This window comes from Notechis scutatus, chromosome 1, assembly GCF_049901735.1.
Source record: "Notechis scutatus isolate UNSWTSFEM ecotype Mainland chromosome 1, rNotScu1.2, whole genome shotgun sequence".
Taxonomy (NCBI): Eukaryota; Metazoa; Chordata; class Lepidosauria; order Squamata; family Elapidae; genus Notechis; species Notechis scutatus.
In genome coordinates, this window is record NC_142009.1 from 179,146,720 (window position 1) to 179,163,181 (window position 16,462).

At 37.5% G+C, this 16,462-nt stretch overlaps 1 protein-coding gene across 1 annotated transcript in view; it reads right to left on the reverse strand.

Annotated features, from left to right (window-relative positions):
• Positions 1–16,462, reverse strand: part of MYO1B (myosin IB) — a 134,324-nt gene that overhangs the window by 58,133 nt on the left and 59,729 nt on the right. Inside the window, 2 exon segments of the mRNA XM_087949548.1 lie at positions 3,185–3,289; positions 7,289–7,383. Of these exon segments, the coding sequence (XP_087805674.1) occupies positions 3,185–3,289; positions 7,289–7,383 (200 nt within the window).

Here is a 16,462-nt window from a genome sequence, read left to right on the forward strand (position 1 = left end):
ACTAAATTTGGGGTTTTGAGACTTCCCTGGATCAAAGCACTGATGCCAGAACGCAAAATGCATGCTGAAATAATCATTCTAAAAATTTAATAGAGTGCAATTCACAAGCAATAAATCATCTTCCAGTCTACAGGCTGCATATCATTAAGCATGAGGCTAAAACACTAGGACCATTTATATATGCATGCAGAATCAAATACAAATGGTCTATTATAAGAGTTTAGAGGCAAATTCTTTATTTTACCATAAGTTCATTGTTTCCCTATGTTCTTCTGCAGTAGCTGGAATGCAAAACTCAATCACTGGTAACTTAGGCAAGCAAATACACTGGACATTTTTGAACAATAATTTCATGCAGTGGCAAAAAAAAAAAAAGAACAATGGCATCTAAATAAAGTTATGACTAAAGCAAAAACTACTCCAACTTGTTCTTTAAAAAGATATATTTGTCAACTTTCACATGACAAATATTTGGAAAGAACGCATACACACACATATATAGTTCACGCACACACAAGATAAAGAACAATAGATATTATGACACCATTTATTTGTCAGACATGAAAATTCATGCAACTGATATGTTTTTTTACCATGAATATTTCAAATATGTTACAGTCTCTGCTTTGAAATAATAGCAAGCACAGAAGCAGTTTCCTACATACACTTTTAATTTCGTCTCTGTACAATTTGATGTGGCATTGGTGGACATGCCTTGGTATACCCGTGTAATACCTCTACTTTGTGAGCTGACCTAGCTTCCAGTCTGCTTCTGGGTGTAATTCAAGTTGTTGGCTGCCACCTATAAAGCCCTACATGCCAAAGGGCTTGTGTCATGCCCCTGGTGCAAACTTACTCTGAGGGAGAGGAGGAACAGCCAACAGGGAGTGGGAGTGTGGCTCTGGAGGTTGTGGAGGAGGCTGGGGAAGGGCAAAGGCTGGTTGAGCAGTCAGAGGAGGACCCAGGCCCATCCCCTATCCATCCTAGGACATGCAGGGAGGAGAGGATAAGGGAGAGACATGGTCTACTCGGGAGGAGAGGGCCTTGATCCTCTTCATGGGTTGCAGGTGTGACAACTGCATAAGAGTTTGGACCTGCGTACTGGCAAACGTTGGAAACAAAGCGTGTTTTATTTTGGTCTGAAGTTATCTTGGTTGGCGTCCTTCCAACAGACTGGCCTTGTTATCTCCTTGAATTTGGTAAATACTTCTCCTGTTCCGTTGTGGAAATTTTGTCATTGTAGTTTGTTTGGTTTTTTATTTTATTTATTTTTATTTTTTATTATTATCTGCTCATTAAATTCAGATTGCATTGCTTTCTTTTGAAGACTATTTTTTAGTACGTTTTATCTCCAACTGAGTATTACTGAACAGTGGGGCCAAGTTTGGAGGCATTAAAGGACATTTATTTACGTTTTGGATTTTGTTACATTTGTGTTACACTCTGGGTCATCATAGCTTGGATAACTGAAGGACTGACATAGCATCTGCCAGGCTAGTTTGAATGGCCAAGGTTGGTGTGTTCTGGGTTCCTTCAATTAATCAATGGCATCTACTGAAACCCTGGAAGTGTTCCTACCCTCTAGAACCCTGGAAGTGTTCCTACCCTCAAGAGCTTCCTCTTGAGATACAAATGCCCCCCCAAAAGCCTGTTATTTCAAAGGAGTTCGAAGATGTGGTGCTTTGCCCAGGCCTCTGACAAGGATGGCTGGTACCCCCTTTCTCCCTTTTTCATGTTCCTATATGGGTTTGTATTTTTTCCCCCTCATTTTTGTTCTTTTGTCTTGTGCTGTTCTTGCATTGTCCTTTGTTTTCAAACATTTTTAACTTGGAAGTCAGGAAGCATATATATTTAATAATTAATTATTACTATGTGTAACTTGGTGCCTTTCTGATTTAAAAATTAAAATTACCTAAACTACAGCTAGACAACAGATAACAGTATTCTATAGCTACCAAACAATTGACTTGCCTGGCCACTTCTTTCCGCTTCTTTCTTCTGCTTTTGGCTACACGCAAGGAAAGCAGCAAAAGTCTTTCTTTCTCTCCCCCCAAACTCCGTCAGAAATGAGTCTTTGGGACCCTGCAAGGCCTCCTATTCCAAGAGGCTGAGCCAGCAAAGACTCATTTCTGGCAGAGTTTGGGGGGAGAGAAAGAAAGACTTCTGCTGCTTCTGCTGCTTTCCTTGCATGAAGCCAAAAAGATCCCAAATAAAGAATGATCGATCAGTAAGAAAACGGGGTGGGGAATTTTCCTGCACACTTTTTTGGGGATTTCCCCCCCCCAAAAAAAAGTCTTCAGGAAAACCCACCACCCCTTTTTCCTACTGATCGCAGAATACCCCCCCCCTCTCTCTTTCCCCCTCCCTCTGAGAACGGAGCTTTCTCCTTGGAGGATATGTGTGTGTGTGAGGGACCTGTGTGTGTGAGAGAGAGGGGGGGGGGAGAACATCACCACCAGCCCTCCGAGGTTAGGTCAGATCTCTCTCTCTCTCTCTCCCTCCCTCTCTCTCTCTTTCTCACAATCAGCAAGCCACCATCAGTCAAAATTCATATTAGTGGTCTGTGGGATTTAAAATTATGTGTTTGGTAGTCCCTGGTGACTGCTGATTTATGGTATTTTTATGTACCATTGTTTGTATTTATTGTAATCAATTTTGGATGAATCTGATCCCAAAAGACAGGACATACATACCTCCATACATACATATAAACATACATACATACATACATACATACATACATGGCAACATGCCTGTTCAGACTTCACTTAAGTTCAAATGTAGCAGTTTAATAAGACATATAATGTGCAAACATGGCATATGTATTACTTTGCAATTTATTGTTTGCAGATGTCTTTCCATTCCTAACAGCATTATATTCTAATGGCATTATATTTCCAAAAGGGTAGCAAAATATTCTTTAAGAATGTTATTTGAATACTGCTTTGCATGTTTAAAAAGAAGAATGCAAAATCACAGCAGAAATTCAGGCTAGGACAAAATATGACCAACTATGAATCAGAGAAGGATAGAATGCAAACAAGAATGTAGGAGTTTAAAATAGTTATAAGGAAATATGTCCCTATTGTGAATGCTTATCGAACCTTAAAATTTTTGTTGTATATTCAAGAATTATTAATAATCGTCAACAAATATCCAACAGTGTTAGATACTAGCCTCTTACCTTCAAGTACTGGATTAGATTGTAAAAGTTGTTCTTTTACTTGATTAACTTCTGTTCCTTTGCCACAAACTGCTGCCACATAAGACATGACAAGCTTGCTGGCTTCTGTAAATTATAAAAGAGAGAGAAAAATAGTTATATTCTACATGAAATAATTTATAGTACAAATGTCTGAATGAATTACTTAGATATATAGTAATGTACTTCTCACATTCATCCTTGTTTTCTGCATTTATCTTTGTTTATTTATTATTTTGGTAATATTCTGTACCTTTATTAGAGTCACCATGAAGCAAGACATCTATGAATTATTTATCTTGTTTAATATATTTACATCCTGACGTTTTAGTCAGGAACTCAAGGTTGCATAAATAGCATATATTTTTCCTGACATTAGGTTGGGCTAACAGAGAATGACTGGCCCAAAGTCCCCCAATGAGCTTTTATGGCTGAAGGTCATAACAGAATTCTAACGGAAGCATTTGATAAAAGAGAAAATAGGGAATATGTCTTCATGCCATCTAGTAAGGATTACCTTAATACTCCATTAATGGAACACTATAGCCTTGAAATCAGTTGGATGCCCATCAGTAAATGTAATATAACAGCAATCTGAAGCATTCAAGAACATCATTAATTTTAAGTTTTGATTCTACATCCACTTTTGCTGTCTTTTAGTGAGTTACTAAACCCATATCAAAATTTAGTTAGACTGCTGGACCATATTGGGAATTATCTATCTTTAAAGAATTAATCTGGTATAATGGTTAAGGCACTGGAATAGAAATCAGGAGACTGTGAGTTCTAGTTCTGTCTTAGGGACAAAGTCAGCTGGGTGCAGTTGGGCCAGACACTCTCTCAGCCCTAGGAAGAAGGTGGCAATCACAAACCATTTCCAACTATCTTTGCCAAGAAACTCTTATGGACTAGTCCAGACAGTCCAGGAATCAAAACTGACTCAAAGGCAGGCAGGGGAAAGCCTTCAAAGAGAATCTTTCTGCTCTGCAATCTTCAACCATTTGAAGAATGTGCTTGGAGAAGCAAAGCCTCCTTAAGGCCACATTCCTCTCCTATCAGGAAGAGCTCACTGTGTCCTTATAGCTGAGAAGGTCATTTAGATGGCATCTGAGGTAACTCCTGTTGTTTCTCCCTTCTTTTTCCTGATTTATTGCTCCCTTAGATTTGGTTTGCTAGATTTTATTGCTATTTAATTATATTGTTATATGTGTGTGTGTGTATGTATATGTATATGTACTGTATATGTACCATATCTCCTCAAGCTTATTTGCCTTATGAATCCTGCTAGTTGAAATGATAGACTGACAGAATTTGAATAAAAATATACTTCTGGGGACAATGGTGGACCGAAGACAGCTTCATGAAAAGAGGAGCTGATACTTGCAATTGTGACCATCATTGGAAGCCCACAAGTAGATGTCTCCTTTAACTCCCTCTGGGTAAAGAGAGGATGTGAGGTCACCCATACTGTTCTTCTTAAGGTTGTTTCTTACAAAGAGATTGCAAGACGTATTTGTAAATTGCAGGCCAGAATTGAGAGATGAAGAAATTTGCCATAATTGTTCCAGCCACAAAAAAGAACCTTTCAAAGGATACTAAACTCATGTACTTCCCTGCTAATCATCTGTAGAAAGTGCCTATAAAGTAAACTACTTCAAAATAATCAGGCAACTTCAAAGTGACGAGTGTTATAATGGATAAGTGTTTTCAATCTTTAAATATAAAAAAATGAAGATCTATCTTTATAATCTTTAAGAATTTAAAATAAACAGCAAAAAAGCAAGGCAAGGTTTGCCTATAGAAAGCTTTAAATGGATTAAGTGCTCATAAATAGGGGAAATATTAGATTTTGAGCATTAAAACTTTGAAATTAATCTTAAAGAATAAATTCATTTTTGTGGGGAGGAAAAACTGTTTTTGATATTGGAGACATAACAAGACAAGTAACTTATAATAGAATTCAAAGGTATCTTTGAGGAACTGCATCAAGAACAGCACTAGGTTTTTTTAACCAATTGTTATGTATGTTGTATGTTCTTGGGAACAGTCTGTTATCAGAAGAAGATATTACAGAAAAAGATATGCAACAAAATCCATCCAAGAACAATCTGAATGAGACTTTCTGAATAAGAATTTGTCATAAGATATTTTTTAAAAATGGATGAACCTTCAGCAATTAAAAAGGAAATGATGATGCCAGAGAACAATTTGAATGACTGCTTTTTGTTTTACAAAATTACAAAAGAGGCTGTTTAAAGTATGGAAGAAATTATTAAGTGGATTAGCAAATTAGAGAAAAAATATTCTGTAAAAGAAAAAGAAAAAAGGAATACAAGATCCAGGGTGAAAATGGGACATGTTGTCATTTTGCCTGATTCTTTTTGGGTGCGAACTGGGAAAATACGAACTGGGAAAAGGCGGCATATTGGATTTGCTTACAATTTAATATGGAGTTTAAACATCCTCCTTACAATTATTTTATTTATCCTAATTGGATAGCATTTAAATAGACTCTGTATCTGTCGTTATATTTATAGTAACAAAGTTTTGAGAATTTGTTTTCTTTAAAAGAGAAATTATCCCTTACATTGTAGTCTTTTGTTTATATTAGGAGAATGGGATTATTTTACATTTGCTAAATGTGAATTTGTTTAGAGTTTCAATATGGAATGTTTATTTGAATGGGACATATTATTTGGGGCCATTTTCTTTGGAATTGTTGGTATTTGGTATGGAAAAATGTTGTATATTGGAGTTTGTCTTTTTTAAGGAAAATATTATTATGTTATATTTTGTTTTTTGTTTACCCTACAATATTAAGACCATGCCTTTTAAATGTGGTTTTGCTTACAGCTAAGAATTAAATGTGGAATGTTGAGTTTAACTTGGTTAACTAAGATTAGTATTTCAGAGTTCTGATTGGACCTTTTGCTGATAATTGGATTGGAGAAGGGATTACAGACATTATTCTACTAACAAACTTTCAAGTTGCAAAGTTTTGCCAATAAGAAGAAACCTGTTTGCACCTGGAAGTTGGGGTCGTGGACAGGTTTATTTGAATTGGCAAAATACATTTACGGAGCACCATACCCCTGGGACATTCTGCACTGGCGCAACACACTCCAGACAACCGGCAGTGTCATAGCAAAACAGGTCCAGTGAGCACACACAAAAACTGGTAGTCCTCGATTTATAACAATTATAGCTTATGACTTACAACCATTTGTTTAGTCACTGTTCGAAGTTACAATGGCACTGGGAAAAAAAATGACTTATGACTATTATTGACTTATGACTTATGCAGTATCCCCCATGGTCACATGATCAAAATTCAGTCTTTTGGCAACTGACTCATATTTATGATGGTTGCAATGTCATATGATCATATTTTGTGACCTTCTGACAAGCAAAGTCAAAGGGGAAGCCAGATTCCCTTAACCACCATGTTACTAACTTAATTGCAGTGATTCACTTAACAACTGTGGCAAGAAAGATTAAACTGTGGCAAAAAGTCATAAAATGGGGCAAAACTCATTTAACAACTGTCTCACTTGGCAACAGAAATTTTGGGCTCAATTGTGGTTGTAAGTCAAAGACTATCTGCGTAGAGTTTAGGTACCCAGTTTATCCTTTTGTACTCATTTTGACCTTAGGACTAGTAAAGCTGGAGACATAGAATTCCAAGAAGAATGTAAGGTTCACTCCACTGTCTCTTTCTCTAGAATCCTTATAGCATACAGCCTTTTTTGTGCTGACTTTCTTTTGCCTGGTCTATTTTTCGTATGCTATCAAATATTTTCACAACTTTGTCAGTTCCAACGTTTTTATGTTTCCTTAACCATGAACCTTGATGTCTCACATTACTGTCAATATTTCATCTTTCTAGTTCCAACCTACGCTGAAAAAAAAATGCTCCACTATCTTTTGCGAAACAGACCTATGAGCTGAGTAATAATGAATTCTCCTATCTGGGACTGTGGAAGATGTCACCGTAATAATATGGCTAGTCACAAGATTGGATTGAAAAAAGAGGATGCATGTTAATATCTTTATCACTGGTAAATGATCTAATAATAGATATATTACCTGTTTTTCCAGCTCCACTCTCTCCAGTTATAAGTATACACTGGTCCTTATCCTGGTCTCTCAATGATCGATATGCTTCATCAGACAGGGCAAAACTATGGAATAAAGTACAACATATTAAGATATCTAGGTCACATCCAGTGTTACTCAAGAAGCACCAAAATGTTTAAACACTCCACTGACAAGTTAATATAAACCTGTACAAATTACAGTGGAACTTTTGGCTGTTACAAAGGAATGCTACCAGCTGCCTGTATTCTTTTCTTACAGATTGCTCATAAACACCTGGAAATGAAACTGTAATTTCTGTACTCTAACTAACTTATTTACTTCATACATGCAATGGAGAAGTTGGCTATTGGCTCATATTAAAATGATTTTAAGAAATGATGGGAGAGTGGTCTAAAAAATCGAAACATATCATATTACCTTTTTACAGAAAATTATAGCTATCAATCTATTCTCCCTGAAATCCATTTCTCTCATTCAACAGGAAAAATTATGATGAGATAGGATATACAAACACCATTCATACCAACCAGATCTAGGATGTGAAATGTCAGCCATTGGTATTTTTCATCATCAGTTCCAAAAATGGAATAGTACAATTCTAGAAACTCAAATTTGGAAGCTAAAATATTGTGCAATAAGACCTAATGTTGTACAGTACAGTATATTATGGTTGCAGCTTTAGCAAGTCATCAATACTATTCCTAGACTTCACTTACCTCATCATTAACATATGCTTCAGTTCTAGAACTCATATGGAATTATACACTAACATTTAAATCTAAAATATTTTAAGTAGCAACATTTATTTATTTAAATTCATTGGTTGCCTAACTTCAATAAGATATTAACTGGTATGTTTCAGTGCTATATTGAGATTACTTGTATTAATTGTCTGAGATATTGTCTAACATGCTTGGGGTGTTGAAACTCTATAGTACTATAGAGTACTATAACATGAAAGTAATTGTATATCTGGAACATCATCTCCCCAAAGATTAGACTGGCCCCCACTCTTTTGGAAGGCCCTGAAGATGTGGTTCTGTCAATGGGCGTGGGGAACCCAGAGCACGATGGAGCCCATTAAATGGCTACCGTGTTTCTCACAAAATAAGGCCGCCCCCCCCTTTTTTTTGAGCCCCGAAAAAATGGCTAGGCTGTCTGTTTGGGGTGACTTAATTTCCTCCCCCACCTAGAGCGGCCCATACGCACATACCTCTCCACGAGGCCATTTCTATCGGCCAACAAAAGCTCCCCAAAGGCAGAGTCCCCAGCCGCTTCGGGGCAAGGCGTGGCTGCCCATGTCCCCTCGCCATTAGGCAGTGTCTTTCGGGTGATGGAAGCACCCCAAGGGCAGTCACCAGCCACTTCGATCGGCCGGTAGAAGCGGCCTTGGGGCGAGCGCACACGCACACTCCCCTTACCGCAAGACCGTTTCTATTGGCCGACGAAAGTTCCCCGAAGGCAGTGTGTGTGTGCACTCGCCCTGAGGCCGCTTCTACCGGCCGATCGAAGTGGCTGGTGACTGCCCTTGGGGAGCTTCCATCGCCTGAAAGACACTGCCTAATGGTGAGGGGACAGGGGCAGCCATGCCTTACCCCGAAGCGGCTGGGGACTCTGCCTTCAAGGGAGCTTTCATCGGCCGATAGAAGCGGCCTCGCGGCGAGGGGGAGTATGTGTGTGCGCTCGCCCCGAGGCTTCTTCTACTGGCCAATCGAAGTGGCTGGTGACTGCCCTTGGGGAGCTTCCATCGCCCGAAAGACACTGCCTAATGGCGAGGGGACACGGGCAGCCATGCCTCACCCTGAAGCAGCTGGGGACTCTGCCTTCGGGGAGCTTCTATCGGCTGATGTTCTATCGGTAGATCGGGGTATTCTAGCCTAGGCTACCTGCAGGGCACTCCTAAAGGCAAGTTTTCTCCTCACCCCCCCACCCTTCCACCCATTTCTCTTCACCTCGTGTAGTTGTAATGAACGATGTGAGAAATGATGGGGAAACACATGGATTAAATAGGCCTAAATTTTGGGGGTGGGGCTTAATTTCACCTCATGCCTAGAAATCATGCTGGCCCTTCCTATTGGTGGAGGCTGTATTGTTGGAGAAACAACAGTAGTATGAATGTGTGTTGTTGCCGGGGGTGAGTGTACTATTTCTTATTTTTCTTTTTATTCTTTTTATTTCTTTTATATGGTATTTTTATATCCCTGTAAGCCACCTTGAGTCACCCTGTATGAGTATGGTGGCAATATAAATTTTCTAAATAAATAAATATGACAGGCATAAGAAGCCAAGTTCCAGAGTAGAGTTAAAGTACTAAGAGTTTATTTTGTGCTACCTATACACAAGAATCTGGTCTACTAATGGTCAAGGCAAATTCACAGGGGACTGGACTTAGATCTCTTGTGGGAACGAAGCGATTCCAAACTGCTGAAACATTTGACCCTGCCCTCGGACTCAGTCTGGTCTCCTACAATATGCATTTTATATCCATAAGCATGAAACCTTCACATTTGAATAACAAATTCTTCAAATAAAGGAATAATTTTAAACATTATACATCACAATAGGGTGAGTAAAATTATAATCTAACAAAGTAAGAGACATAAACTACAGTTGAAAATTAAGCCAAGATAGTAAGAAATGATATTTTAAAATTTCTTCATGTATTTTTCACCCTTTGAAATACCATGAACCCTAATTCATGGCACATAGAACAACCTTTAACATCTCTCATCCTCAACCAGAAGAATTTCCAAAAAATTATATTTACATTAAGGATGTAAATATATGGGATGGGGGAAAGTTCTACCGCCAAAAAAATATTATACAATGTGCAAGTAAGTATAAATGCTGAAGTTCAAACTATTCCATTTTACAAAAAAAATCAAAACCACATTTAAAGGGAGTAAAACAGTTAATGGTTAAAGAAATTATATCTTTCCTTACTGTCAGCAGCCTGTTATAGTATATAGTGATCTGAACAACTAGCAACAAAAACCACCGGTATTTTTGAATGGCATTGTTTATTTGAGAAACTCCTTGGATACAAATTATGCTAAACTTTCTTTACCAATATTCATTTTTAGGCTGACTAGAAGCAACATTTAGTTCATATCTATGAACTGTGCATCAAATTTACTGGTTCTATATGGAGACCTGTGTATTTTCACCTTGACAAGCCTAACTTGACTAACCCTGCAGACCTGCACTGAAATCATTTACAGATTTTGATTTTCATCCTGCAGAGTATGCAACCACTCAAGTTAATTGCACTTACCAACTCCATTAACATAAATTAAGATATTTAATTAGTTCAACACTCTAGTGGAGCAAAAACAAATCTTTGATAAGTTCAAATCTCTCTTTCAGTTTATATCTAACATTTAGAAGCAGTTCTTATCTCTCTTTTTCTCATTTTCTGACATCACTACCACAAGTCTATTATAAGAATAGTATCTTGGGTTCTGTGGAAATGAAGTGCAATAAATTTAATTTACTGCTGTGGTAATTTTACTTCACCATAAATTTTGCCATAATCAAATCAGTTCATTATAGACCTGAGGCTAGATTAAACTTTGCCATAAATTTCAATAGTTTCAAACTGAATTTATTCCAAGAAATAAATTTTATTTAATTTTTAAATCCAAGGTACATGCATTTATTTATTTATTTCCTACCTTTATTATTTTTATAAATAATTTAAGGCAGTGAACATATCCAACACACCTTCCTTCTCCTATTTTCCCCACAACAACATTCTTCTAAGATGAACTGAGTTGGGAAAGAGTGACTTGCCCAAGATCACCCAACTGGCCTTTACAGCCAAGGTGGGACTAGAACAATGGACAACTTCATCAGGCACTGTCCTTAAGAATCCTGGACTAGAATTTGAGCTAATAAAATTTAATTCTACAGGTTTCTTCCCCAATCCCCTACCTGTGGGAAAGGCTATATCAAAGTTGGCCTACGAATGGGAATTATTCCATGGTAGAAAGAGGGATAATGGTTTCTAAAGGGACAACATTCTAAGAATTTCTAATGATCAGCAAATGTGAGTATTCATCTCTAAGTATTAAATGGCTCTATTAGAGTAACCTTATTGTAAAAGAATCGTCTGAGTTTGTCACTAGCTTCAAAACAACACCATTTACCACCACTTTCATCCCTTTACTACCCACATAGTCCAAAGCCACTCTCACTAATACAAGTATCAATAATGAAAAAGTGTCAAATGATATTTTAAATTTCATATGATATATGAAAGACTCAAGTGTCTAAAGAGACGTGACATTTATACAAATAAGTCCCTGAACAATGATCTAAAAACAGTAATGGTGGGGAATCATTTTAGTTTGTTTTTTAATGGAGTTTCTTCATGGAGCCAACTCAGAATGTCAACACTTCTCTTTAAAATTTATAGATGACTTTAACTATGCAAATACATTTCAACAGTATCCAACTGCCTTTTCTGTTGTAATTCACTGGACTCTTAGAAAAAAACTATTCCAGAAGCAAAGGGAAATCTTAGTTTGAAATCTAATGAAGATCAAAAAATTGCAATGAAAAACCCAAAATAATACAATAGACTCCAATGCAAGAAAGTATTTTGCAGGCATGCACAAAGCTTTTAGGGTTCTTTCCCCTAATTTATTGCAACTGTTTGGATTAAATGACAAATCTCAAGAATATTATCTGTACTTTCAACCATTGAGAAGCATATAGAAAGGAGTATATAGTGAATTTTCCAGGCATAATCACCACTACAGGAAAGACTGAAAAGAAATACTTACATTTACTTAAGATGAAACACCAAGAATTTGAGTAGCTCTAGTTCAGGTGTCAAAGTCACATCATCACATTGGAGTCATGTGACATATCGGGACTTTTTTCCCCTTCACTAAACTGGGCGTGGGCGTGGCCAGCATGTGACGCATCTGTCCCGTGGGCTGTGAGTTTGACAGCCTTGCTCTCGTCCATACAAACTTTCCCCCCAAAATTGGAGTCATCTATAGACAGAGCACTAATGCTACCTCAACTGCAAACTACTGGAGGCAGCCACAACCATCTTCTCCAGTCTGGAGTTGATGAAGAGATGTGAGGGGAGAATGTTGGAGCACAAACAGTAGAGAAAGTGTATACTGAACAAGAAAATCCAGAATTGTAAGATTCTAATTTGGATCTAGCAAGAGGTTTTACTTATTTAAATTTCCAAATACTTATTGGACATTGGACAAAACACCCATTGGAAAAAAGTGTCCCTTCCAAAACAGTTATTAAATACTACACTGGTCCAGGTTTTGGGCTGGCACTGCAGCCCACTGTCAACCGCAGAAGCTCACTGGGTCATTTTAGTCTGTTACTTTTCTTAGACCTCTACCCCACAGGATTGTTTTTGTGGGAAAAACAAGAGGAAGGAACACTGTAAATCCTGCTTTGAAGGCAAGGCTGAATATAAGGCTAGGAAGCATACAAATAAAAATAGGCAATTAAGTGCAGAGTAACAAACAAACACAACCACTAAAACCAAACATAAAATTCTAAATCAATCATGCATGAAAATTAAGAACCCACTAACTGTCCTAGGCCATTTGCCTAATGCCAATTACTGAAAATACATGTCTTCAGAGTCCTTCCATAGGAGTTCAAAGATAAGGAATGGCATAGCCTAGTGGTGGCTAACTTTTTTGGGCTTCTGTGCCAAAAATTGCATGTGCACCAGCACGCACACACTCACATGCCGGCACTCAGATTGCAATGCGTGGACCCCCTCCCGACACCCCCTGCACATGTGTGCGCAATCCTCCTCCACCATCACCACCCCCTTACCTGCACTGTGCCTCACATCTGATTTTTTTTCCTCCGGTTGGTTTGAGGCCTTTTTCAGCCTCCCAGAGGCTTGAAAAAAGCCTCTGCAAGGCTTTTCAGGACAAATTATAGGCCCGTTTCATCACTTCCGGTATTACAGGAAGTGACGAAATGGGCCTATAATTTGGCCCAAAAAAGCCTTGCAGAGGTTTTTTCCAAGCCTCTGGGAGGCCGAAAAAGGCCTCAAACCAACCGGGGAAAAAATCACCTGTGAGGCACGTGCATGCGCAATGAGGTAAGTTTGCCTGCGGCTCACATGCAAGCACAAGTGGCTCTGCGTGACACGCATACCATCAGTTCACCATCAAGGGCATAGCCCATCTATAAGTGAATTCCATTCAAATGGTATTGCCAAGCAAAGAAAAAAACTTTGTTTTCCATGGCTGCCAATTTTATTGATTTTAGAAACTGATAAGTAAGAAGCGCCTCAGGGGTCAGATTAACACATTGGATTAATTATAATGGAGTGCAAATAATCCCCCCTTTTACTTCTTATATTTCTTTGGGATTTTTTTATTCATGTGAATTAAGATGACCATGCATAGTGTGGATATGTTAATTTCTGTTCAATTAGCTGCATCCTGCAGCACCATATACCATTAGGCCCAAATAGTCACAGAGTGTGTAAAATTTAGGACAAAGTGGCCAACAATGATGAAAGGCCAAACCTTAATCCATCATTGTTCTACCAGCCAAGATCATGAAATTCTTCAACAATGCTGTCATTTGAAACAGTCTTTGATTCTTACATCTGAATCAGATATGGCAAGTATCCTTCAGACTTCCATGACTGACTTCTTTTGATGTACACAATAAATGAAATTTACATGTCTTTGGCAAATCTTCTGAATTTTACAGAGCCAATTTATACAGAACTTTTCTTTCTGCCATCCTAGCCCAAAAGCATACCTGATTAGCATTCCAAATTCTACAAAAGGAAAGTTCCATGCCAGAGTACAACTACATGCAACACACACACATCAACACTGATTCATATCTATTAACATTAGCAGCTCATAGCCAGAATACATGTATAGACCTTTTATTTATTTCCACATCAAGACCACTGTACCCTAAATACATCTTTGTCCTCCTTTGCTTAATTGAATCCTAGCTTTTCAAAAAAAGATCTTAAATACCTTCATGTAAATGTTTAATTCATATTAACCACTTAGCCATACTCTATCCCGCAGACTCACCATTCCATCCCCTCCAGCTCTGACACTATTATTTTGAATTTGAAAAGTTAAAGAGAATATAACGAAGTATCATTACCATTTAATTTCCTTTATGACAAGCTTCTGCTCTTAGCATGTTTGAAGGGTTAGGGTTAGGGTTAACCTTTGAAGGACAATATATTTAATGAAAACTCTTAATTTATAGATCAATTAGCTTAATGTTATTTGGGATTAAAATGGTAGAAAGTATAGTTAAAGGGGAAAAAAACCAAGCAAATAGAAGAATAAATTTAGCTGAAAAGGAAGCAGTTACATGGCTCTGCAAGGATACACTATTTCAATAACTTTCTAGACTTGAAAGTCCTAACAAGCACATAAATGGGACTTCGCCAAAAGTAGTGTACAGTAGGCTTCCCAAAAACTTATCCTGTGTAAATTCAATAGCTATGGTATAAAAAGAAATATGCTTTATGAACTGGGGAAGACACAAGGGAGAGATATATAATTTTCATTCAGAAAAATATTCATATACTCTAAGTGAGATGCCCTCAGAGACCAGAGCTGCAATCTGTAGAGTGTAAAAAGGAGAATCCAAAAGTGATGTTTAGTAAAGTATGTCAGTATGAATGATGCACCTCTCCTTGAAGCATTAAAGCAACCATGTCTTTTGGAACACCTCTGCTGATTTGAAAGCTAACCCCAATTGCACATATTTATAACACATAAAGCAGCTTGAACACAAACGTAGGCATAAATGGCTAGAGGCAGTGTTCAAAGTAGCTTCATGAGCTTTCTACAGGATGCAATTATTTTAATGCTCCAAAGAGATTGCTTCACTCGTATTAATAGAATCACAGAATAATAGCAATAACACTTAGACTTATATAACTCTTCACAGTGCTTTACAGCCCTCCCCAAGTTGTTTACAAAGTCAGCATATTGCCCCAACAATCTATTCTAGATCCTTATTTACCAACCTCAGAAGGATGGAAGGCTGAATCAACCTTCAGCTGGTCAAGATCGAACTCACTGAATTCTAATCACTGCATCACCATGGCTCTAATAGGGTTGGAAGCAACCTTATCTTTATCTTATATATTTGGTATTTTCTAGCCACTAAACAAATTACAACAGGGGATGAAAAAATATATAGTTTACTGTCTCTGACTTGGAATGGATAATATTTGCATTCAATAGCTTTTCATTTTAGTCATTCCTTCATTCATTTCAAAATACTTTACCCATATTTCCCCAGATCCAACAATATGCAACTCAGGCCATCCCAACGAGAGCCCCCTGCCCACCTGTATATGCCATCTTCCTTCTACTTGTGGTCAGCATTTTTTCTTCCTCAAACCTGGCATACAATTCTCCATTTCAATCCTCCATGCTCACTTTACCATTCAAATGCTAGAGATCTATTTGTTCCTTCCATTTTCTCAGTAAACTGATTATTCCCATCTCTGACTTTGACCTTAATGCTCATTTCTCACTTAACAAAGAAGTGTTCCTTTTCTTTCCAGAGGCATTTCACTTTCTACTGCTATGCAATGCTATTTACCATTGAAGACATATTAACTCATCCTATATACATGAACACTGAATGTGTGAACCAAATCCAAAAGTAATCAAATTCAGAGTAGATCCTGTCACATGTCCAGTGCTAATGACATGTTGGGATAGCCCTATGATCTTATGGCAACTGTATCAATATATAATCTCCTTCATATTGTTAGCATTTATAGCTATAAACCTCAACAGCATGCCAGTCTTGTGAGCAACTATATAATTACAGAACCAACTGAATATTTTGAATTTCTCTTATTTAAGACATTCAAACATGTGTTTCAAATTTTGTTAAGATTTCAGCAAGACTATCCACAGCAATTTTTTCAAAATGAAATAATCAGCTTGTTGCAAAGTTATCACATAAAAGACAAACCTATCAGGTATTTTTTCCATATCAAATCCTACCCCCCTCCAATAATATGAGGTTTTTAAATCACTCAACATTAAACAATCATATTTTCTTTGCAAAATTTTATTTTAAAATTTCAAATATTCAATCAATTTTTACTTGTCATCCCTATTCCTCTTTTCAAAAGCTGTGTGGCTCCTAGAA